The sequence below is a fragment of the Peromyscus leucopus genome, chromosome X (genome assembly GCF_004664715.2).
Source record: "Peromyscus leucopus breed LL Stock chromosome X, UCI_PerLeu_2.1, whole genome shotgun sequence".
Classification (NCBI taxonomy): Eukaryota; Metazoa; Chordata; class Mammalia; order Rodentia; family Cricetidae; genus Peromyscus; species Peromyscus leucopus.
The window spans coordinates 26115104-26139941 of NC_051083.1; the positions used below are offsets into that span (position 1 = coordinate 26115104).

The following is a 24838-nucleotide window of genomic DNA, read 5'->3' on the forward strand; positions in this document are numbered from 1 at the left end:
CTCCTCTCTGGTCAGCTGGTCAGTCTTGACCAGAGATTTGTTGTGCTAGTGATTTTCTCCTTATCATTGACCCTCTCTCTGTATAGCAGGAAAAAGGTCCACTGAGGCCATCATTTGGATGATAGCTAGAGAGAAGCAGTGTATGTGGAGACTTCTTCCTACAGAATGAATGATGAGCAAATGTATTCTCATAATATACAATAGGCAATGCTCCTGTCAATAGTATCTGGGTTTGAGGTATGCTCGTATGTAGCTTAGGCTGACACTTGGGTTTGAGACATTCTCTTCTGTACCTCAGATTGACCTCAAACTTTCTACATAGCTGGCACGACCTTGAACTCTTTATTCTCCTGCTTCCCCACTGCAAGTGCTGAGATTTGGGGCATTATGCACCATTCCTAGCTTCCATTACGTTCTTTTGTTTGTTTATCCTTTTCACTGAATTGATTGCCATTTATCCCCTTCACCACATATTCTAAACTTATCTTTTTTGAGACACAGTATCAATATGAGCACAGGCTGGCCTCAAATTTACAGACATCTGCCTGCCTTCGCCTCTTAATTAAAGGTGTGCACCATCACGACTGGCCTAATCTCCTTAAATCCTTTTTGATCCCCAACTTAGCTCCCTAGTTCTTGTGATTCTCAAAGAATAAATTCACAGGAAATACACAGAGCATGGTGAAGACAATAGAGGTTATTACAGAGAAAATTGAGATACCCTCAAGAGAAGAGAGTGAGAATGGCTAAAGGGGCCACTGGCAAGGAAAACACTCATGGGATGAGAGTGGACAATGGCTACATAGACCATCGTGGCAGAAAACACTCTTAAGGAGTGACAGTGGATAAAGGGCAGAAAGACCATTGCGTCAACCCCAAGGTTTAAGTAGGTTTTATACTTCTTTTTATGTGTTTCTAGGACAGAGAGCTTCCTCGGCAGTGTTTTCCATCCAGATTACTGAAGCTTTTTGGAACACACTCATGCTCATTTGTCTAAATATTATCTTTCCCAGCATAGCATCAGGGCTGAATAGGTGAACTGGAGAATAAATAGCCCACAGAACCCAAGATGTTTCCTCTATGGCCCTTACAGTAAAAGTACCTTAGCCACAGTGCTAAGAGAAACTTATGCAAATTCTTTGGGCATTGATTTTACCATTAGTAAAATGAGTTAAATGGAGTTAATAGTACCTTAAATCCTCCACAGAGATCTCATTTGGACTCTCTAGAGCAGTGATTCTCAACCTGTTGGTTTTGACCCCTTTAGCGGGGCACATATCAGATATTTACATTATGATTCATAACAGTAGCAAAATTACCATTATGAAGTAGCAATGAAAAGAATTTTATGGTTGGGGGTCACCACATTAGGAACTGTATTAAAGGTCGTAGCATTAGGAAGGTTGAGAATCACTGCCCTAGAGTCTGAGACACTGTGTCTATAATCAAATTCAAGATGATACCAGCATAAGGTTATATTCACTTTTCAAAAAAGATGATTTGGAGAAATTATGTTCTTATTAAATGGACCTAAAAATTTTACCACATAGATCTCAAAGACACAAGGCATTCCAGATTGAGTATATTTCTGTGGTTTGGTATTTAAGCACTTGGAGTGATCAGCTTAGTATCTTCTGCCTGTGGTCCTCAGGGGCCTTGCTAGTTGTAAAGCAGCTCCGAGGACTCTAATAAATGACTTCTTTTACAACTTATAATGCTTTATGTGTGGGCAGGCATATTGAGCGAAAAGTAATGTTAATATGTCTTTAAAGTCCTAAATGAATTTTGTTGACTTACTGGGACAGATAAGAAAAATATTAGTTAATATCCAGAGAAAAATTAGCTTGTGGTAGAAAAATCTCTATTAAGTGACAATCAATGATACTGTGTTGATTGGTTTTCTTATTTTGATTTTCTGTTAGAAATGTTAATGTGAATAAAATCCTCACGATTAGATCTGCAAAAATTTTGTTCAGTTTATAAAATTTGTATTGGCTATTTTTTCTGTACTTGTCATTTTCTTCCATATTACTATTGACCGACCTTGTATCACAGGTCACAGATTATGATTATTCCCATTAAGTCATGTAGTCAAGGGTTATTCAGGAACTGTATGTAAAGAAGTAAAATACATTAAAATTTTATGTGGGGTTAAAATACTAAGTTATAAGTCAGGTACCCTGTTGTCTTAGTTACTTTTCTAATGCTGTGGCAAAATACAATGACCAAGGCAACTCAAAAAAGAATGTATTTAATCGGGTTTATGGTTTCAGAGGGATAGAGCCCATGATGGTGGAACAAAGGCTTGGTGGCAGGAGGAGCTGAGAGCTTGAGTCTTGATCCATGGCCGGAGGGATGGGGGGAATGAGGCTGATGTTGTATTGTGACAAAATAGCCTCTACATGCTAGAGGCTGGATTTCTAGTACATGCACTGCTCTGACCATCTCTGGTGCAACCAGGACACTAGGTTTTCTGCCCACAGTCAAAGATGTCTTTGTGGATAAACTCAGTGCCAGTTTAACCCATTGCTAGTTCAATACCCCACTCACAATCAAACTCACAGGTACTTTCCCTTACACGTGAAATGGTAGAAAGATGGGCCTATGAAATGTGAACGTTCTCTGCAAACCGTGTGTGTTCCAGTCAGGGTTCTTCAGAGAAATGGAATTCATAGAATGAAAATGTATCACAGAGGGAATTTACTAGAGTGACTTACGTGATTCTGGCTGTGGAGTCCAATGGTGACCATCTGAATCCTGGAGGGATTGTGAATATGGTAGCTGCTCAGTACACAAGGTTGGGTACCTCAGCAGTCCCATTCTGGTGATGAAGGCCTGAGCATTCCTGGATAGCTCTAAGTCTTCAGTCCATATTGGAAGCCCAAAGAAGCTGGGTTCTATTGTTAGCAAAGGATGACAGCAGTAGCAGCAATGAGGTAGATGTACTCATCAGCAGAGAGAGAACGAAGGCAGGCAAAAAGCAACATCCTTTCCTTTGGACTTCCTTATATCTGGCCTACTGCCAAAATGTGCCACCCACTCTTTACCCCTCAGTTAATTCTTCTAGGACATACTCCTATAGATCTGCCCAGTAGCTGATGCCATATCCAACCAAATTGTCAACTAATATTAACCATTACTGTTCCCTGGTGACCTGACAGTAGCAAAAATAGAATCTTAGATTTACAATGGGTGACTCTTTGTCTGGAGGAGAAACTTTCTTGACATGTAAGATAGGTTGGTCTGATATATGAAATAAGGGAACTGGATCACATTATCTTTGAAGTATTTTTTGTTTCCATTTATTTAATTTTATTATTACGTAGGCGTTTTGTCTGCATATATGTCTGTGCACCATTTGCCTGCCTGGTGCCTATGGAGCTTAAAGAAAGCATTGGATTCCCTGGACCTAGAGTTTCAGACAGTTTGTGAGCATGATGTTGGTGGGGGGGGGGGATCAAACCGGCGTCTTCAGGAAGAGAAGCCAGTGCTCTTAACTGCTGAGACAACTCTCCAGCCCCATATCTTTGAAGTTTCATTCCATTCTCACTTTCCTTGGTTTTAGACTTCTATGTGACTTTCAGATGATAATCAACTTATGCAAGGCTCATGCTCTAGAGATTTCATGGTTGCAGATGCTGTCATGGCAGTGTCTACTTCTATCCCCCTGGCACTCACCATCTCTTCTGGCTTCACTGCAAGCATGCATGACTGGGCCAGAGCCCTTCATCTGTTTCCAAGACATGCTTGGCTGGAAATGCAGGGGAGTCCAAATCCCTGAGCTCAACGCTTAAACAATACCACAACGTGAGTCGAAGAATGATATGCAGTATGCTATCCTTTGGGAGACACTTCTCTAGCTGCTTCTCACCCACCCACAGCAATAACTTGTTTGTTTCTGCAGTCTGTTGGCTCCCTTTTCTTCCTCCCCTCATGTCAGCTTGTAAATCACCCATTTGTACTCACATCTCTATCTCAGGCTTATACCCACGAAGTGCAATTGAAGACCAGGCCCTAGCAAATTCTCTCCAGATTCATCTAGTAGGGTTTACATTAATTCCCAGGGGCCAGTTTCTAAGGAACATGTTTTATATGTCCTTAGGAGGGTTACCAGATTTAGCAATAACAATAAAGGACTCTAGTTAAGTCCTTCATTTTTTATTGTATGTTCTGGAACTGGGATCTTGCTCTGGTTTCCCCTAAGTTTCTTTGCCAAGCACCCACAGCTGTGCCCTGTCTGTGTGATCTGAGGTGAGACACACAGGTACATAGGTGTAGTGTAGAGTTTATTCTAGAGCAAAGTGGGTAAGAGTGGACACTGGAACCACTGCAGAAGAAAGCACTTTCATGGGGGCGAGAATGAAAAGTGACCAGAAAGACCACTGTATAGGGCACACTCTTGAGGCATGAGGGTGGGCAGTAGCCAAAGAGATTGTTGTGGAAAAAACATTCTCAAGGGGTGAGAAAGGACAACTTCCAAAAAGACCATTGTCCCAACCTACATTTTTAAATAGGCTTTATGTTTTTTCTTAAAATTTTTCAAAGAAATTGCTTTTCTGATGGTTGTTTTCTTCCTGTTTAGGTGACTGAAGGCCCATTTGGATTAACTTCTTTGTGTGTGTGTGTGTGTGTGTGTGTGTGTGTGTGTGTGTGTATTGTCTACATATCAGTCTGTGTACCATACGCATGCAACATTCATGAAGGCCAGAAGACAGCATCATATCCCTGAAACTGCAATTACAGACAGTTGTGAGGCACTAGGTTGGTACTGGGAATTAAATCCTGGTCCTCTGTAAGAGCAATCACTGAGTCATCTCTTCAGACCCCATTTGGAATATCTCTTAAGGGAGGAGACAAAAGTCATATAATAGAATAAATGAAAAAAAAATTAATGGGCTCTGTCTCATGGCAACTGGGGCAGGGGAATAATACCTTCCTATGCCCCCCTCTGCCCATCAATGCTGGAGGCAGGTGAGAGAGATGGCCCTGTGTTCATAAGAGTGGGAGAGCCATTCCTGACCCCCACCAACTGCAACACTCAGGAGAGCAGGCCCTGCACCTCACCAGGGCAGCACAATAGAGCCAACACTGTTAGCACAGGTGTGGGTGAGCCAGTCCTGAAAGTGTGACCATGGGAGACCTGTCCCCATTACCCATCTGTCTTGTCGCAGCATGGGCAGGGGAGAAACGCACTCCTCCCGCACACTACCCATCAATGCTGGAGGCAGGTGGGAAAACTGGCCCTGTGGTCATAAGAGTGGGAGAGCCGTCCCTGACCAGGGTGCAGGTGTGGGTGAGCCCGCCAGAAATCATGAGCATGGGAGAGCTGTCCCCATTTCCCACCTGGCAGACCAACCCTACAGCTGCCCAGGCCCAGACCCAGGGTTGTGACTTGGCCTGCCCCAACATCCATCCCATCTATGATCTGCTGGAGCATGTGAAGGGACCTGACCCACAGACCCAAAGCTGCAGGATCTCCACAACACAGGGCAGCAGTGGGATGTTCAGGAAGAGTCCTAGTGGGGACCCAGCATCGACCGTGTAGGGGAGACCAGAGACTCAAACCAGACTGATGACTCCTTGCAATGAACACTTGCAAGTAGAGATGTAAGGACAAAGGGGTATATGGCGTGACTTACTGGGTCACAGTGCAGCTTCCATGACAAGATTTTTTTATTCTTTCCTTTTTTATTTTCTTCCTTTTTTGAGTTTTGTTTTATTGGGGAGGCTGCAGGGGCAGAGGGAGGGTGCAAAGGGTCGGGGAATGAATGTGATCAAGATACATGATGTGAAAAACACAGAGAATAATTTAAAAAATGAGATAAAAGGAATTAATGGGTTATAAAGGTGGCTCAGTTTATCCAAGAAGACCTCAGTTCAAATCCTTAGAACCCACATAGTATCCAGGGATGGGTTAAAAGGCTGGACAGATGGCTTAGTGGGTAAATCTCTTGCTGTGCAAGCATGAGGTTTGGAGTTCAACCTTCTGTATCTCATGTAAAAGTTGAGGATCATAGCACATGATTGTAATTCATACTTCCTACCATGAGGTTGGAAGCAGTGACAAGAAACTCCTTGGAAGTTTTGTAGGTCAGGTAGCCTGATTTAAGCAGCTGCAAAACAAGAGACTCTGTGTCAAACAAGGTGCCAGGTGAGGACCAACACCCGTGCTTGTTGTGGTGGTTTGAATGAGAGTGGCCCCACATGTTTTACTACTTAGTCCCTTGTTAGTGGAACTGTTTGGGAAGGATTAGTAAGTGTGGCCTTGTTTGAGAAGTGTGTCACTGGATATGAGGCTTTACAAGCCCAGGCCAGGTCCAGTCTCTCTGCCTGCTGTGTGCAGATCAGAATGTAAACCTCTTAGATACTGCTCCAGCAGCATACCTGTCTGCTTCTTGCCATGATAATCAAGTATTAACTCTATAAAACTGTAAGCAAGTCCCTGATTAAATGCTTTTTCTTATGAGAGTTACCTTTGTCATGGTTTCTTTTCACAATAGAATAGTAACAGAGATAGTTGTCTTCTGACCTTTACATATATTCTGTGGTACTCAGTTATCTGCACTCACACACAAGAACACATATATTTACACTTATATGCACATCGAATGCACACACAGACAAGATAAAAAGTAGAAAAATAGAAAAATGAAAATAATTCTATAAAAATAACTATGTATTAGGAGGCGGAAATAGCCTTCCCTTAATAGGCCTCAACAAAGCCCTGATACATGCACCTTTCTTTGGTGTGATCTGTAGCTATCTTTTGCAGGTAGACACACACATATATCCACCCCACCCAACCCTAACTCACTGCAGCATAAATGTCATGTGTGCCAGGTTGACAAGGGGATTGCCAAAAATAACCATTAATTGTTGGTCTTCCAGCCTCTACCTCTCAAGTGCTATGATAATAAGCATGCATAGATACACCTGGGGTAATTCCATGTTCCCAGGGTATCTTAGTTAGGGCTTGTATTGCTGTGAAGAGATACCATGACCACAGCAACACTTATAAAGGAAAACACTTAACTGAGGTGGCAGCTTACAGTTCAGAGGTTCAGTCCATTATCATCATAGCAGGAAGCATGGCAGCATGCAGGCAGATGTGCTGGAAGAGTAGCTGAGAGTCCTACATCTTGCACTCAACAGGAAGTCGACTGAGACACTGAGCGGTATCCTGAGCATAAGAACCCTCCAAGCCTGACCCCACAGTGACACACTTCCTCTAACAAGGCCATGCCCACTCCAACAAAACCACAGCTCCTAATAGTGCCAGTCCCTATGAGATTATGGGGGCCAATTACATTGAAACTACCACACAGGCTTCCATCATGCTAGGCAGGTACTGCACCAATTGAGCTATGTCCCCAGCCCTAGTGTTTTAAATTTTAAGGACAGGCAATTGTGATCTTTTTGGCCTTTTTCTTGGTGTTTTAAATTGTAAGCAGTGGTAGTTAGGACAATTCCTGCTTCCTTACTTCATTACCAAGAGTGTGTGTGTTAACAGGGACACAGGAGGTGGAAGCTTGAAGCTAATTGTGAAGGAGGTGTACATCAGTGATCCTCAAGCTACTACTTTCTAAATAACTTCTCAACATGCCCTATCCCAATATTGTGTGAGGTATACTAAAAATTCATTACTTGAAGTTTAAAGTGTAATGGAGAGGACATGTTGGTACCCTCATGTTTTCCTAAGACTACAGAGGCTGAGGCAGGAAGATTGAGAGGTTGAGTCCAGCCTGGGCTCTATAGTGGAGCCCCACTTCATGATAAAATAAGAAATATCAAAACAAAACCAAATATAATGAGATTCTGGCATTTCGTTTCTTGTTTTTTAATTCCAACTTCTTTTGAGAATAGTGGGCATTGCAGTGTGGCTGAATTCCACAGTGGGGGAAATGGACGATGAGCTGGGATTGGCTTAGAAGGTGCAGTGGGCAAAGCAAATCATTTCTAAACAAAAGCCCCAAGAAGCAAACAGTAGTTACTAGAGAAATGGCCCAGTGGTTAAGAGCCTCTTCCAGAGGACCAGGTTTCCATAACCTACATGGTAGCTCACCACCAAGCTCCAGTCCCAGCAGATCCCACACACTCCTCTGACTTCTGACCAAGCATGCATATGGTGCACATACATACATGAAGGCAAAACATCCATAAACTTGAAACAAAGAAACCCCAAAGAAACAAATAGTAGAGACAGCAATGTAGCTTAGTCTATAGAATGCTTACCTACTATGTGTAACACCCTACACTTCATATAACCAGGTATGGTAGTGAATACCTGGAATCACAATATTTGCAAGGAATAGAAGCAGTATTATAAGAAGTTTGAGGTCCTAGTATGCTTCTTAGCAAGTTCAAGACATGCCTGGGCTACATGTAACCCTGTACAAAACCAAAAAAAGGATAAATGATAGATGGGTTGGAAGATAAGGAAGATAAGATATTGGGTTTCAGTGGGTACTCACTGATATTTTCAGGTTATTATATCTCTGAACAAGGTTTGGACAGAGGTATGTAAATAGTTAGAAGAAGAAATAGTTTATTAAGAGACAAAGGCGTTTATGGGGTAAATGGGAGAGCTGGAGAAAGGCCAAAGACTCAATGGAGCCAGTGTCCAGTAGATTTGGAAATTTGTACAGTGGGTACTTCTGTTACATGTTCACTATGGTAGGTAAGAGTTTGTGTTCTGATTTCTTCTTTGTGTTCATTTTGACCTCACTGTTCAGCCACATCAGTTGCAAGAGATCAATAGGGGGCAAATGTCAGGTGTGCCCAAGCTATACAAAGCTCTAAGAAGCACATGGGAAGAGAGATGCTGCAGTTATGAACTTTGAACAGTCATCATTCACTTCTCTAGTCTTACTGTTTAGTACTGTGCCTGATTTGTTTTTGGTTTCTAGTAAACATCAAGTGAACCACAGGAAGGGAAGAATGACGGAGACACAAAATTATGTCATGCAGGTTTTATGGAAAATGGTGTCCGCTGAAAACTCATAGGGCCTTTCTGAGCAACAACTTGCTTCTGATTACAGATGCATAGAAAGTATGACTTGGTATATGAATTTTAAACAATGAGTTTTCCTAATACTGTCTTCATTTTTCATTGCAGGTACAATAGAACTTAAATCTTTTTTAGCTAAATGGGCTTTTGAACGCCACTTGTATGTTCAAAGCTAATTTATTTAATAGCCAACTTATCTGAACCTTGAACAAAAAAAATTCTGAAGCATGTAGATAGAAAGTTTAGTCGAAAAATTTCCTGTTCAATTTCAGAAGACTGTAATCAATTTTGTATTTTTAATGGCATGTCCTTTTCTCTCTCCCAGAAGCGGAAAGGGATAACATCTCATTCTATGTTCATTAATTCTAACTGTAACTTCAGAGTTGAAAAGATTGGTTTTATTCTCAGCATGTTAGGTGGTATTTTCCTTACTCTTTTAAAGTGAAAGTAAAGGGACATTGAAAGCAAATGACCATATGTAGATACAACCACAGTGTTTACAATCCCAAACTTTTGCTAATGCCAGATTTTATTGTTAACAGAGAAAAATGTCTTTACAAAACTGCAGTAATACTGCTCCCTAAACTGGTAGTTTCAATTTAAGATTATTTATTGTACAGATGTCATTAAAGTCCACACATTTATTTGGGTTAATACCAGCTGTTAACCATGTGAAAGGGTGACAATAGGTATCAGGGCAGGCTCTTATTATTCAGTCCAAATCTTGTGATATATACACAAATACATACATATTTCATTCAGTTCTTCAGTAAGTATATGATTGCAAAACTTAATAAAACACAAAAGTGCACAAAAAGTAAAACAATATGGCTTGGTGAAGCTATAGAAAAATTTTCAGCCACAATTGTGAACAGTTTGATGATTCCTCAAAATGCCAATCATTAAAATTCCTAGAAACAGTATTTCTGCATGTAGGTATATGCTTAAAAGCAGCCTCACTATTGCATGCTTTAAACCTTTTCCTTTAAATCAGTTTTCAATTCTTTGGATTATTTAAGAATGCTTCTCCCCTAAGATGAGAGATTTAGGCTTTTGCCACTTGTACGCAGCCATGGTTGGAGGGTTCTTGATATGAGCAAATGTTGGGGTTCAGTGGACACCCACCAAGATTTATAGGTTCTTGTGTTGCCAAGCAAAGAATTGGACAGATATATGAATGGCAGCAGAAGCAGGGGCAACTTATTAGAAAAAAACTACATTTCAAAGGAGGAAGCCGATTGTTCAGAAGAAAAGCATTTTTGAATGTGGTCTCTCTATGTGTTACATGGAGAGGGCAGGACTTTCTTATTTTTCTCTTTGCCAGTGGTTTCTTTTTCATATGCTAATTTTGTAACCTTTTTGTAAGGCTTCTGGCTCTCATTCTTCACTCTCTTGCCTCAGTTCTAATCCTTGTGTCAAGGCAAGAAAGAAAATGGGCTGGAATAAGAAAAAGCAATGTAGATTTCATTTGGACTTGATTGGATGACTCGTGTCAAAGACAAGTGAGTTTCTCAAAATTACAGACACAGGGTTACTATAGTGATGAACAGTCATAAATCAAATTAAAAGAATTACATCTGACAGTATCCTCATGAAATATGAAGTACTGCAAGTGGTGGTGGTGCACGTCTTTAATCACAGCACTTGGGAGGCAGAGGCAGGAGGATCTCTGTGAGTTCGAGGCCAGCCTGGTCTAAAGAGCAAATTCCAGGACAGTCAAGGCTACACAGAGAGACCCTGTCTTGAAGAACAAAACAAGACAAAAGAAATCTGAAATACTTAGGGATCAATTTAACAAATGATATACCACATCTCTACTTTGAACCCTACGAAATGTTATTGAGGGAAACTAAAGACCTGCACACACAAACAGATATACTACACATACTCTACCCATGAATCAGAAGGTTCTCTATTGTTTAGATGTCAATTACTATTAACTGGTTACAGATTCAGCACAATCTCAGTTATAATCCATCAGGCTCTTTTACGGAAATAAATAAGCTAATTGTAAACTTCATAAGGAAATATAAAGCATGTATAATAGTCAAAAACCAACTTTAAGAGAGCAACTGATTTTTAGGATATAGTTACCAGGTATTTCATGACTCTGGTAGCCTCCATCTGGATGCTATTAAAGCCTATTAAGGGAAAGTTGTTGCTACCCACAGTATAAGAGCTAATCAGTTAGACCACTCACTCACCTGGCTGTATGACTGCTCCTCAGAAAAGCAAACTGACCTAATGCCATGCTGAAAAGATAGGAATAATTATCTCCTTAATGAAATAATGGACTTTTCCTTCCCAGCATTCCTGCTCTGTGTACAGTTGTCATGGAGCTACCATGAGGTGGCTCTGTTAGGTCAGCCTGGCCTTCTGAGTTTCAGAAAGGTATAACATTTTCATTTTCTCCTTTTCATTCTGTTTCTTTTGGTTGCTGGCAAGAGTCTAAGTATGCTTTCTCTGGTACTTTGGCACTTTTTACCCTTTCTCTGAAGCCACCCCTTTTTTGCTATGAGGCTGCTTGCCTAATCTTTACACCCAACTTAAAAATGCCATGCTGGGCATGGTGGCATGCACCTTTCATCCCAGCACTCAGGAGGCAGAGGTAGACAGATCTCCACGAGTTCAAGTCCAGCCTCGTCTACATAGTGAGTTCCAAGACAGCCAGCACTACGTTGAGAAGCCCTGTCTCAAAACAACAACAAAATAAAAACAAACAAAAAGCCCGACATCCCCCCATCTCCCTCTTTCTTCCTCTTTTTCATTTCTCTCCTCCTGGCAGGTTGCCTGCCCAGTGTTTTAGTGTTTTTTTTTTCTTTGAAATTTTAACAAAATGAGTCCAGTCTTAAATTATTTTATTAACAACATCAAGAACCCAAAGAAAAGACCCACGAGTCCCTGGTAACACTGCGGCTAGTGGCTAGGTAGGCATATTGGGTTAATAGAATAAAACAAAGTTCCAACATAAACATACATATACATGATTAATTAACTTTTGGACACAAAGATGGCCAGGGAAATTCAATGTGGAAAGGACAATATCTTCAAAAATGAGACTGAACCAACTGAATAGCCATATTTAAGAAAATGGATCTCTATCAGTGCATGTACCAACCATGCACCAAATACAAAAAAAAAAAAAAAAAAAAGAAAAGAAAACCTCAGAAAGAAACATAGGCTGACACATGGATCTTATAGCTACAAAATTTCTGAAAGAAAATGTAGAAGAGACTAGGTATGGTGACATATGCTTCTAAATCCAACACTAGGGAGGCAGAGGAAGATGACTGCAGGTTTGAGGACTCTTTGATCTATACAACAAATTCATGCCAGCTAGGTCTGCATAGGGAGTTCCTATGTATTTCTCTACCATCCCCACCCCCACACATCAAAAAGAACAAGGAGGTGGGGAAGGAGGGGGGAGGAGAAGGAAGGAAAGAAGGAAACATAAGAGAAGCTTTTTTTTTATTTCTTTTGCTATGAAATTATTTCTTTTGCTAAGAAATTATTGAGGAGGAAAACCAGGTAAAATCAGATTTGATCAACATTTTCATAGTGGCGCTTCAAAAGATACTTGTGCAAATGAAAAGCAATTGGAAGGTAATATTTGCAAAACATGTACTCAACAAAAGAATTGTATCTTGATTATATAAAGGATTTTTATAATTCAGTTGACATGAGTACAACTCAATGAAAAAAAAGATGCTTTGTGAAGGAAAATCTATTGAGAGCAAATACACCCACGAAAAATAACAGAAGTAGTATGATAAACAGAGCAGAGAATTCAGGTGTGCTGGGAACAAGAACAAATTGCAAGGATGCTCCAAAACAGCACTTCTCAATCTGTGGGTTGCAACCCCTTTGGTAAACCTCTATCTCCAAAAATATTTACATTACAATTCATAACAGGAGCAAAATTACAGTTTTGAAGTAGCAATGAAATCTTTTTATGGTTGGGAGTCACCACAGCATGAGGAAGTGTATTAAAAGGTCACAGCATTGGGAAGGCTGAGAATCAGTGCTCCAAAGTCTGGTGTTTTTTAGTTAGACACTGCCTATAATAATGAGATTAAAACCCAAGTGGCACGGTATACTAACGTGTGGGACATAAGTCACCATAATTGGCCTTGGAGCTGGAGGTGGATGTTTTCCAGTTTTATGACCATTAGCCATGTAACAGATGAGTCTGTAAACTATCACTCCTGTTTTAGCTCTGAAAATGCACTTTCATCGCTTTCTCTGTTAGGGAAGGGTAACAGTAATCTTTCGTGTGTGTGTGTGTGTGTGTGTGTGTGTGTGTGTGTGTGTGTGTGTGTTCAAGTTCAGGGACAAATCACCATCAGTGGGGCTGGGGATGCAGCTCAGTTAGTAGAGTCTGAAACCCTAGGTTAGGTTACTAGCATGGCATAAACCAGAAGTGCTGGATCTCCCCAGCATGAGGATTACAAGCTCACCACTGCACCCAGCTTTTCTAAGGGTCCAAGGGCTCAAGCTCAGGTCTTCATGGACTGCGATCTCTCCCCTGCCTGATGTGATAGGTTTTGTTGTTTCTTTTCTTTTGTCTTTAAAGACTCTGTGCTCGAAGAAGACAGAAAGCAATTTACTTATTTCTGGATTTCTTGATTGAAAGCTTGCTATGGGGAAGTCCAGTGTTTTGGGTTATAATCGTGAACAAAGTAGGCAAAGTGGTACCCTCCCTGGGCACATACCTCGAAGATTGTATATTCTACCATGGAAATAGTTGCATGTCCATGCTTATTGCTGCAATATTCACAATGACAACAAGGAGGGGGCTTGAGAGATGGCTCAGTTGGTAAAATACTTGCCATGTAGGCATGAGGTTCTGAGTTTGGACCCCTAAAAGTGTGAAAAACACTGGATATGTTAGTACATACCTATAATCCTAGTACTATGGAGGCAGATACAGGAGGATCCTGGAGATTTCTGGTCAGCCAGTCTAGGCAACTCAATGAGTCTCAGGTTCAGTGAGAGACCCTGTCTGGAAACATAAGGTGGAGAGTGGTCGGGAAAGACACCAAGATTGAACTCTGGTCTCTAAAAAATCAAATAACAACACCAAAAACTGTAAGAAAAATGAAAAATAGTAAAGAAATGCAACCAGCATTTGTAAATGCAATCATGAACAGATGACTGTATAAAGCAGTGGTTCTCAACTTTCCTAATGCTGAAACACTTTAATACAGTTCCTCATATTGTGATGACCTCAACCATAAAATTATTTCCATTGCTACTTCATAACTGTAATTTTCTTGCTGTTATGAATCATAATGTTAATAGCTGTGTTTTCTGATTGTCTTAGGTGACCCCTCTGAAAGGGCCATTTGACCCCCAAAGGAGTTGTGACTCACAGGTTGAGAACCACTGGCATAAACAAATATGGTACAGATACCAGATTTCAGCAGCAAAGAAAAATGAAATTATATCATTTGCAGGACATACTTAGAAAGTGTTGCAGAAAGCAAAGTGACCCAGATGCAGAACAACAAAAATTGCTCATCCTCTCTCGTATGTGGATCTTCATTTTTAATGTTTATATGTATGTGTAAGTTGGTGGGAAGCTGGCAAGAGGCTGTGAAGGGAGAAGCAAAAGAACTTGGCAATAGGCTGTGAACACATGGAAGTAGAAAGGAGTACAAGGAGTCACAGGGTTGGGGGAGAAGAGACAGGAGAATCAACAAGGGTAACATTCTGAAAATTGCAGCAATGAAACCTAATACTTTGTATACTTATAAAGAAAACAACAATTCTTGCAGGGTGTGGTAGCACATGGCTTTTATCCCAGCCCTCTGAAGGCAAAGGCAAGCACATTTCTGTGAGTTCGAGACCAGTGTGGACTACAAAGAGAGTTCTGGGACAGCCAGGGCTGTTACACAGAGAAACCCTGTCTTGGAAAACAAGACAAAACACACACCAGAAAAACCATAAAAACAAAACAGAAAAACCATAAAAACAAAACAAAACAAAACAAACAAACAAACAAACAAACAAAAAACTCAACAACCCATCCCCTTCAAACAAACAAACATAAAACAAACCCACACAAAACCAAATCCAACAACTAAAACTTGTTATTCTCATTGGGCTTGTCCTCTCTCGGAAATGGTGGATAGAGAGAACTGTGATGGGAGGCAGAGTGTGACAGTGGCTTTTACTGAGGTGGGAAGTCCCTCAGGGGCACTGAGAAAGGAGGATGTGTTCCTTTGGAGGAAGTGGAAGGCATCATAGGAAGTGGACTCTCAATTAAGCAGAAGGAAAATGGCAGTCTAGGTGGGCGAGGGGATGAAAATCTACAAACATTGAGAGGTGGAAAGTCACGGCTGAGCTCCATGGTGGCCTCTGACGTGAGCAGAAGGCAGTGCTGACACAGCTGACCACCTGAGGAACTTGCCTTTAATTTGACCACCCCCATTCTTAAGAAAACTTTCACCCTGCATTGGTTCTCCCTTAGGCATACCATTCTTTATAATGAGGTGCCAGCACTGTGCGTGTTCACTGAAATGTGCTTTTGCTTGTGACACCATCCACTTAATTTTCACAGTGTAGATAGACTGCTGATAGTGTATTTAATTGAAAAGATTTTTTTTCTCCCAAACTCTTTGTGCAGGAATCTAAGGTTCTCAAGGAAACATCCCAACTGGGGTTGGTTAAGGGTTATGTAACTAAGCAGAGGATTTCTTTCCTCATTATCTGTGCTGTCATTTGCTTTGCTGTCAAAGATCAGCTAGGAAGAGTTCCCTGGAACAAGCCAGCTTTGCAGTGAGATGACTTCCACCAGGTAAAATAATGACTATAGAACTAAGGAGAAGTGAACACATTCCAGATCTGGTTTTCCACGCGATGATAGCAAGAGTTTTGGCAAATGTCATTGGAGAATGGAATTTTTTTTTCCATCATGTTAAATGTGTCTCTATTTTGACAAGTCTAATTAGCCACCTGCACTTGGACAGATGAGTCGTGTGTTTCACCCCAAGCTTTGACTGCTTGCCTACCATCTGCCTTTGACGCAAACCTATCTCAGATATAAGGCTCTCACAGTGACATTCTTCTTCCTTGGAACAAACTGAACCAGAGAAAGCAGGCTGGGCAGTGGCTTCATTAGAAGTTGATACTTCTCAGGGGCCGGTGGAGTGATTTGAAATGCCTATATCATTTTTGGTGTCACAAGCAGGGAGATGCTACTGTCATGTATTGAAGAGTGGGCAGGGATACTGCTGAACAGCCACTGTATAGGACAGCCTCACCACCGAGAGAGAGAGAAAGAGAGAGAGAGAGAGAGAGAGAGAGAGAGAGAGAGAGAGAGAGAGAGAGAGAGAGAGAGAGAATCCAGCCTACTCTGAATACTGCCAAGGGTAAGAGGTCTGGGTTCAGATAAAAGGAACCATTGCCTATCACCCAACAGAGTATGACTGAAATGTTTCCTCTTGTGAGAAGCTGGTACTTTCTAAATACTTCGTGGATCAGCATTTTCCCATGGAATTAAAATTACTGAGTAGGGTCTAGCATTCAAATTGGCAGCTTTCAAATTGCTCCAAGGTAGATGTGTTAAATCTCAAATTTGGATGAAGCTCAAGAATGCCAGAGGAGATGTGCAGCATCACTTGGAAATCGAGGAAGGATGTGAGAAATGTGTGCAGGTGGCTTCATTCCATCTTGGAGTGCCAAATACCCCATAGTGAATTTTCCCATGGGAAAGAGCAAGTATTCATTTTCATCTGAGGCAAATGCTGAAATTGCAGATTGGCCTCTTCAGACCTCCAGAAGCTGCCATTTCACTCTGAGTGTTACATCACTTGGATTTCAACTGCACAAGGCTGTCCTGATACAGAGAGGTCAGTGGCAGAACAGCCATCAGAGAGCTCCCCTCTTGAGCTTGTCCATGCCAACCCTGATGGCTTCTTTCTGAAAGGAGTGGCCTCTGTATCTTTGATCACGATCAGAGGAAAAAAAATCCTGTTAATAATTTACAAAAGGCAGAGCTGTTCCTCTTTTGTATCCTCACCCCTCTTAGAACATGTGATTGTTTATGCATATCTGGTTTCCAAGTAGCCAAGTGATGAAATATGATTGGCTAGCTAGTATTGATTGCCACCCCCCACCCCCGATAGCAGTTGTTTCTTATGAGACTGTCATTCTTCTTATGAAACACTAAAGAAGAGGACTCTTTCTTTCCATCCTCAGGAAAGGTGGGCTCTTTTGGCTTTCTACTATGGAGGAGGACCTTGAAGGAGAAAATTGGTCGAACTTCTCCATTCCCTGGGGCTTCGGCCAGGCAGCAGAGGATAATGGAGAACATGGTTGCCGGTGAGTAATGGTCTTCAGGTGGGACTGTCTGGAGTCTATCTCTGTTTTCTGAAATGTTTTTCAGTAGGATGAGTCTATATGAACAAGGATTGAAAGCCATGCCTCTAAATCATATGAGAATGATACCTTGAATAGAACGGGGCAGGGGTACTTGGCTCAGCTTGAGAAAAAATTGGAACTGTTAGCTAAAAATAGCAAGCAAAACAAAAACTCTTTTGACTGTTTTATTTCTTAAGAATAAATATCTGGAGGCACTTTTGGGAGAAGAGAAATTTAGCTGCTTGTTCTTATATATGGTATAATAATCAACTATAATTCACAGTAAACTTTTGACAGCACTTTTTACTGAGGAAATTGGCTTGCTCTCTTTATTTTGCTTTAAAAAACGGTGTCTTCTCAAGGACAAATGTACCTGTCAGGATGAAAAGTTTTGACATTTGAACAAGCAGTAAGATGCTGGCTATGCGAACTGGTTTGTATTTAATTGCTTCTTTCTGTTTTGTGGGCTTGTTAAATAAGTTTTTCTCCTTTGAAAGAAAAAATACACAGTTGTATAGAAAGTTCAGATGATTGCTGAGCGGCTTCTGATTTTTATAAACATGCATTTTTTTCTTATAGTTGTCTAACTTTCAAGTGTAAGAGACTCATCAGTAATGCATCCACTTGGGAATGCTGACTGGAAGGGTTCCAGTCACTCTGCTACTTAATGTTTTCTCATTAATCACTGGCACTGTATTGTAAGCCATTTATGAATTTGTTTAAATGAGATTCTTTCAGTGTGTTCTGTGACTATTGAGTGTTTAAACATTATAATAAGAACATTATGTGCAGGTCCAAGTGTGCAGGGACGTCCCCAACCTAAGAGAAGCTCTCCAGGTTCATAAAAATCATTTCCCTTGACTTTTGATACTTGCAAGCTTGAGCCAAATGTCCTTCAGAGTTGCCATAATTTTCCACGACAATAATTACATGGTGGCACTATTTGTTTAGAATCATTTTGAGATGAGAGGAAGTGAAACCTTTTTTTTTTTTTGCTATGCAGTTCAGTGTGTACAGAAAATTTAGAAACAGATGTTGTCTTTCTATGAGACTAAAATATGTGAATCTGACATTTTGGAACTTACTTGGGTTATCCCCCAAAACGACTGTTTTCCTGTGACATAATTTCATTGGCTAATTTTCCTTTCTAGTACCCTTTCTCTTCCTAATTTCACAGTTGAAGGGTGAAATAATTGGATACTGGGCTATGGAAAGTGATCACTTAAAACACGGGAGCCCGGCACATATACTTCTTATCTTGCCCAGCCAAAAATATTAAAAAAAAAAAATAGTTTGAGCTCTAAGCTCACTGAAGCATAGTTTTAATAGGTTTGGAGAAAAGTAGGTAACAAAAGCCCTAAGAACTATTTGAAATCAAATGATGAAGGCCAAAGCACTGAATTCCATTGCAGCGCTTTGTGGGCCACAGTTTTAACTGCCTGTGTCTACTGAAATATCTTGTTTCATCATGTTTTACTAGAGCTCTATTTGTTTCTTAAGTCTGAGTTCTTTGTTATACCTGCATGTGTTTAATTGTCCGTAGTTATTAGATGATGTAGGCTAGTATATTATTTATTTTAATTTAATTTTTGTTATTGTTGTTTGATTGGTTGAGGGTTTTTTTTTTTGTTGTTGTTGCTGTTTTTGCCTTGGAGGAGGGTCTCATGTAGCCCAGGCTATCTTTGCACTTTATATTGTGGGGAAGGATGACCTTGATCAGCTGATCTTCCTAGCTTTATCTCTCGCATGCCAAGATTACAGATATGCACCATAGTGCTTTGCTTTGTTTTTTACATGTAATATTCAACTCTATTGTTATGAAGCAGAATGGAAAGTTACTGGTAGCATAACTTCAGCTCGGGCTCCAGGGGAGGATGTTCTCAAGGATGCCAGCTTGCTCACTTGAGTCTCACTTGTGCTGATGGCTTCTTGAGAATAAGACCTGAAATCCTTAGCTGGTTTTCCTGTCAGGCAGTGCAGGGTTCCTAGACCAAATGTCCCAATGCTCCTCCATCCATGTGCCTCTTGGTTCATCTGAAGAAGTCACACCAACACCCATGAGAGACAAGGCTTTCTTTCCTGAAACTTTATACCTCCCCAGAATTAAAACATTTTGAGACTTAGTGGTGTTGGCATTGATTAAAGCAAGCAGCTAGTCCCTTTGCCCAGTCAATCAGCTGCATGAAATGATTATGAACAAGGTTCCGGGTATCACCCTGACTTGGGTGTGTAACCTGCTGCCTTACCATATTGGCTGTGTGACTTTGGGCAAGTGTGCCAGCATCATTAAATGTCAGGCTTGCCTTTGCACAGTGAGTTTGGAGGAATGAGTGACCTATAGGGACAGCTGCTGACACAATGCCTAGCTTACTCAATGTTGTGACTACTGACAGTGATTCTTGCTAATTCCAGTAACAGCAAGAGTGGAGTATTTCACAAACAATTTTGTCGACAGCCTTCAAATTCATTCAGTTGGTTCATATCAAATTTAGAGGTTATGTTGCTATAACCCTATTCTAATACGGTGGGTGATTCATTGAGAATGAGACTGTAAGATGGAGTCTAACACTTCTGTGTTTTGTGGTTTCTTTGCATTTTTTCTTAATGCAAATCTTACTGAAAGAATAATAAAAACTGAGCCCATTACTAGTGGATTTTGAAACAGAAGTAAGTGCTGGGATGCATACAGTGGTAGAGTATCTGGCTAGCAGGTGCAAAGACCTAATTTCAATCCTCAGTACTGCCACCATGGATAAAAAATAAAAACGGAACAAGACAGAAGTAAAAATGGGATGAGTTTATTTCAGTTCAGTACATATTTAGTGAGACTCTAACACTGAACAAAAGTACTGGAGTACAAATAAAAAGACACAATACCACATCTACTAGAACAGCTAAAATAAAAATATAGGCACTGTCAAGTGCTTACAGGGATGTAAAAAGATAAAAACTCTCATAGAGTGTCAGTATAATTTGCTGGCTAAATAGCAAAGCTACTTTTGAGGCTGTCTGGCAGTTTCTCATAATGTTAAACATACATTTTCTATAATATCCTAGTTGAGGTATGCTGCCTCACTCACACCTTTAATCCCTGCACCAGGGATACAGAAGCAGGTGGATCTTTGTGAGGTCAGAGGCCCGCCTGGTATACATACTAAGTTCTAGGTTAGCCTGATTTGTACAGTTAAGTTCTAGATCAGCCAAGGCTACACAGTGAGGTGCTGTCTCAAAACCAAACCAAACCAAAACAAAACAAAAGAACAGACAAACAAAAACATCCACATGTTTCCACTCTTGGAAATCTACTGGAGTAAATATAAAACATAATAGTAGTTAATTTTCCCATTGCTGTGACAAAAATGCATGTCTAAGGCAAATTAAAGAAAGGAAGGTTCGTTTCAGCTCACAGTCTCCATCCTGGTGGAGACGACATAGCAGGTGGAGCTCAAGGTGACTGCTCACATTGTTTCCACAGTCAGGAAGCACAGAGAGATGAATACTGGTACTCAGCTCCCCTCCCTTTTATTTGGTTCATAATCTCACCCCATGAAATGGTGCTATACAGTTAGGGTGAGTCTTCCTATCCCAGTGAATCCAATCTAGATAATTCCTCATAGACAAACCCAGACACTTGTCTCTTGGGTGATTCTAGAGCCTGTCAAGTTGACAATATTAACCACCACAAAACTCTGTCTAGAATGTTGTGGCAACTCTTACCTAAATTGACTTTAATTTTTTTTTCTGTTTTCTAAGACCTAAACTGTTTGGGAAAAGCTGGGTTAAATGAGTTCACTTAAGTACTTTCTTCATTCATTCATCAGTTTTTCATTTGAGAGGAGATGTACTACATGGTTCTCTAGGGTACCAAAGAAAGACTTCATTGTGGAGGCAACACATAGCTTGGAAGATAAAGGATGAGGAGAAGGAGGAAGCTACAGTAAAGAAAGTTTCTCAAGTGGCTGGAGAAACGGCTCAGCTGTTAAGAGCACTTGCTGATCTTGTAGCAGAACCACGATTGGTTTCCAGCATCCACATGGTAGTTCACAACCATCTACAATTCTAGTTTCAGGGGATCTGATGCCCTCTTTTGGCATCCATGGGTAATAGGCATGCATGCACACGGTATACATACATGCAAGCAAAACACTCATACACATAAAATAAAATAAATCTATTTTTAAAGCCCTATTTATTTATTTTTATTTTTTAATAATTAGGTTTTTTTTTTTTTTTGGTTTTTCGAGAGAGAGTTTCTCTGTGTAGCTTTGCACCTTTCCTGGAACTCGCTTTGGAGACCAGATTTTTATTTTTATTTTTATGTGAATGAATGTTTGCCTTCATGTGTGTATGTGCATGAAGTATATGCAGTGGCCAGAAGAGGAGGGCATTGGAAACCCTGGAACTGGAGTTGTAGATAAGTGTGAATCAGGATGAAGGTATTGGTAACAGATCTGTGTCCTTTTTTGAGACAGTTTATCACAGTGTAGCTCTAGATGGCCTAGTATAAGCTATGTAGACCAGGCTGGCCTTGAACTCATAGGAACTCTCCTGCCTCTGCCTTCCTAGTGTTGGGATTAAAAGGTGCACTACTATGCCAAACAAACCGTAAGTGCTCTTAATTACTGAGCCATTTCTTCAGCTTACCCCAAATAAATACATAAGTATGTGAATAAGTAAATAAACACACCTTTAAAAAAGTCTTCTCCAGGGAACAAGGAACATATTTCAGTAACTTATCTCCTTAAAAAGGCACAGAAAAGTAAAAAGAGTGGTATACAAGTTGGAAACTCTAGATTATTCAAGATCACAGAAACTGGGAAGTGGAGGCAGGAGAACTAGGAATCCAGTGCCAGCCTCAGCTATATAACAAATTTCAAGAGCAGTATGGGGTATGTTAGATCCTACCACAAAAAAGCAATAAAACAAAATCAAAATAACTAAAAGACATTCCATTTAGATGGTTCAATAGGTAAACATTTCAGTAGGAAGACATTTATAGACTGGGACCTTAGTATAAGGCTTGGAGCTCACATAAAAGGCAGGGTAGGGTGTTGTGGCTCTATATATGTAATCACAGCAAAGTGGAAACTGGAGGCAGGAGAATCTGCTGGAAGTTCATCCTCAGCACAGTGACACAAACCACAAGAGAGACCCTGTCTCTGAAACAAGGTGGATGGAGACAACTGACTCCTCAGAAGTTGTTCTTGGACCTCCACAGTTCACCATGGCAAGTACCTGTCTACTCCCTTTTCCCTCTGTCTCTGACTCTGTCTCAATTTCTTTCTCTGTCCTTTTCTCTCATACACTCCAAAAAAAAATTAATCTGAAAACAAACAAAAATAACCTACAAAAATAAATGTGGTATTGTGGACAGGTTTCCAGATGACAGTGACTTAGAAGCATTTCATTGTGTAATAATAGATTCCAAGCAAATTGAGAGGTGGGTAGAGATGAGACACCCAGAGACAGCCATTTGATCAAAGAGAGAGGATGTTGGAAGGAAGAGATAATGAGATGTGGTTTTATCTGATGCCTTAGTTATGGTTTCTATTGTTGAGAAGAGACACCATGACCAAAGCAACTCTTATCAAAGAAAACATTTAATTGGGTCTCACTTACAGTTTCAGAGGTTTAGTCCATTGTCATCATGGTGGGGAGCATGGCAGCATGCAGGCAGACATGGTGCTAGAGAAGTAGCTGAGAGTTCTACATCCAGTTCTCCAGGCAGAAGGAAAAGAGAGTGACACTGGCCTGGCTTGGTCTTTTGAAACCCTAACCCCAAGTGACACACCTTATTCAACAAGGCAACACCTCCTATTTCTTCTGGAGGAATGCCACTCCTGATGACTAAGCATTCAAATATATGAGCCCAAGTGGGGGCATCCTTATTCAAACCACCCCACCTGGCAAATGCTACAGAACTCTTTAACAGTTTGTGTGACATGAATGGAAGATTCTGCTTGTCTTTTTTCATTTTTCCATTATTTTTAATTGAAAAGATCACTATTCTCTTAACCTGGCAATCCAATAGAAAACAAAACAAAGATCCAGTGCCAACATTTTCAGGGATAAGTGAGAAATTTGGCTTGGGGAAATTTAGAGTGTAAATGACCTCTGAAACATCCATGTTAACAGCACCTGGTGGATGGCAGCTGTGAAGAGTGGCAGTCTATGCTGAAAATACAGATTAAGAGACTCTGGCTCAGGGATAGAAAACTATGCCTTAGAAGTCAGTTAACTAAGTTAATCTCTATCCCATCTCCAAAGAATGATTTGTCAACAGAGCTGGTCTTTCTAGGAGAAGAGATATGGATCAAGTCCATGCTATAATGTCAAGGGTGCTCATCTATTCACTTTTTTAAAAAAAATTATGTTTATTTACTTGTGTGTATATGTATGTGTGTATTTATGCATGCCTGCATGAGTTTATGTGCACCATGTGTATACAGATGCCATGGAGTCCAGAAGAGGGCCCTAGATCCCCTGGAACTGGAGTTACAGGTGGTTGTGAGCTGATGATGCTGGTAACCAAACCCAGGTTGTCTTCAAGAATAGTAATCATTCTTAATCTTTGAGACATTTCTCCAGACCTTCCTCCTTAAAAAAATGACATCCTTGTAATTAGCATTTTAATTTTTTAAGAGACTGTCTCAAAATTAACAAATGTTTCTGACATGCAGACCATTTCCTAAGTTCTAGTACAAGTGGGAAATATATGGTAGACCTGGTCCCTATCTAAAAATCATTTACAGAATCTATAAGAAATTATCAATTCTGAATACTTCATGAATGCCCATGGTACTTGAGAATAACCAAAAGGAAACAATCAGAAAATCTAGGCTTTTTAGAAAATACCATCTTCCTGCGTACATGCACAGGCAGTGCTCTAAAGCACTGGATAAGAACACTTTCCAAAGGAGCATGTCCTGAACCAGTTTGGGAAGATGTGTATCCACAACAACTTCCAATGACAAATGCCAAAGTCTTGAGTTTGACTTTGAAAAATGTAGATGGATCTATGATGTTTTGAAGAGTTTTTTTCAATGAAAAAATTTTGAACAGCTATGTTGTTAGAGATACTATAACTTAAGTAAGTATTATTTTATTAATTAAATTTGTTCTTTGATCAATTCATACAGGTATATAATGCATCCTAATTACTCTTAGTCTCCCACTCTCTCTTATTTTCCTACCATACCTATCAATCTTCTCTTGTCCCTATAAACCCCCTTTCCACATTCATGTGCCTTTGTTCTATTTTATGACCCACTGAATTCAACCAGGGCCATTTGTGTGACCATGGGTTTGGAAGTATCCAATGGAGTCTGGTGAGCTCATCAGTGGATACACAACTGAAGGCAATGACTCTACCTTATCCTAGAAATCAACCAGTACCTAGTGGTTCAGCTACTCCTCTATCCATGAATGATGGTTATTAGGGTCAATCTTATGCATGCCCATTGCAGG

General features: G+C 40.4%; 1 protein-coding gene across 4 annotated transcripts in view; it reads left to right on the forward strand.

The window, feature by feature from the left end:
• The window catches only part of Frmpd4 (FERM and PDZ domain containing 4), a 937357-nt gene that overhangs the window by 14121 nt on the left and 898398 nt on the right, over positions 1-24838 (forward strand). For 2 of the 4 annotated variants that reach the window (XM_037199121.1, XM_037199124.1), the window contains exon 2: positions 17210-17332. In XM_037199121.1, the coding sequence (XP_037055016.1) occupies positions 17210-17332 (123 nt within the window). Of the gene's footprint in view, positions 1-16757; positions 16861-17209; positions 17333-24838 lie in introns of those variants that run through there. The other 2 variants (XM_037199122.1, XM_037199123.1) reach the window with 2 other exon arrangements.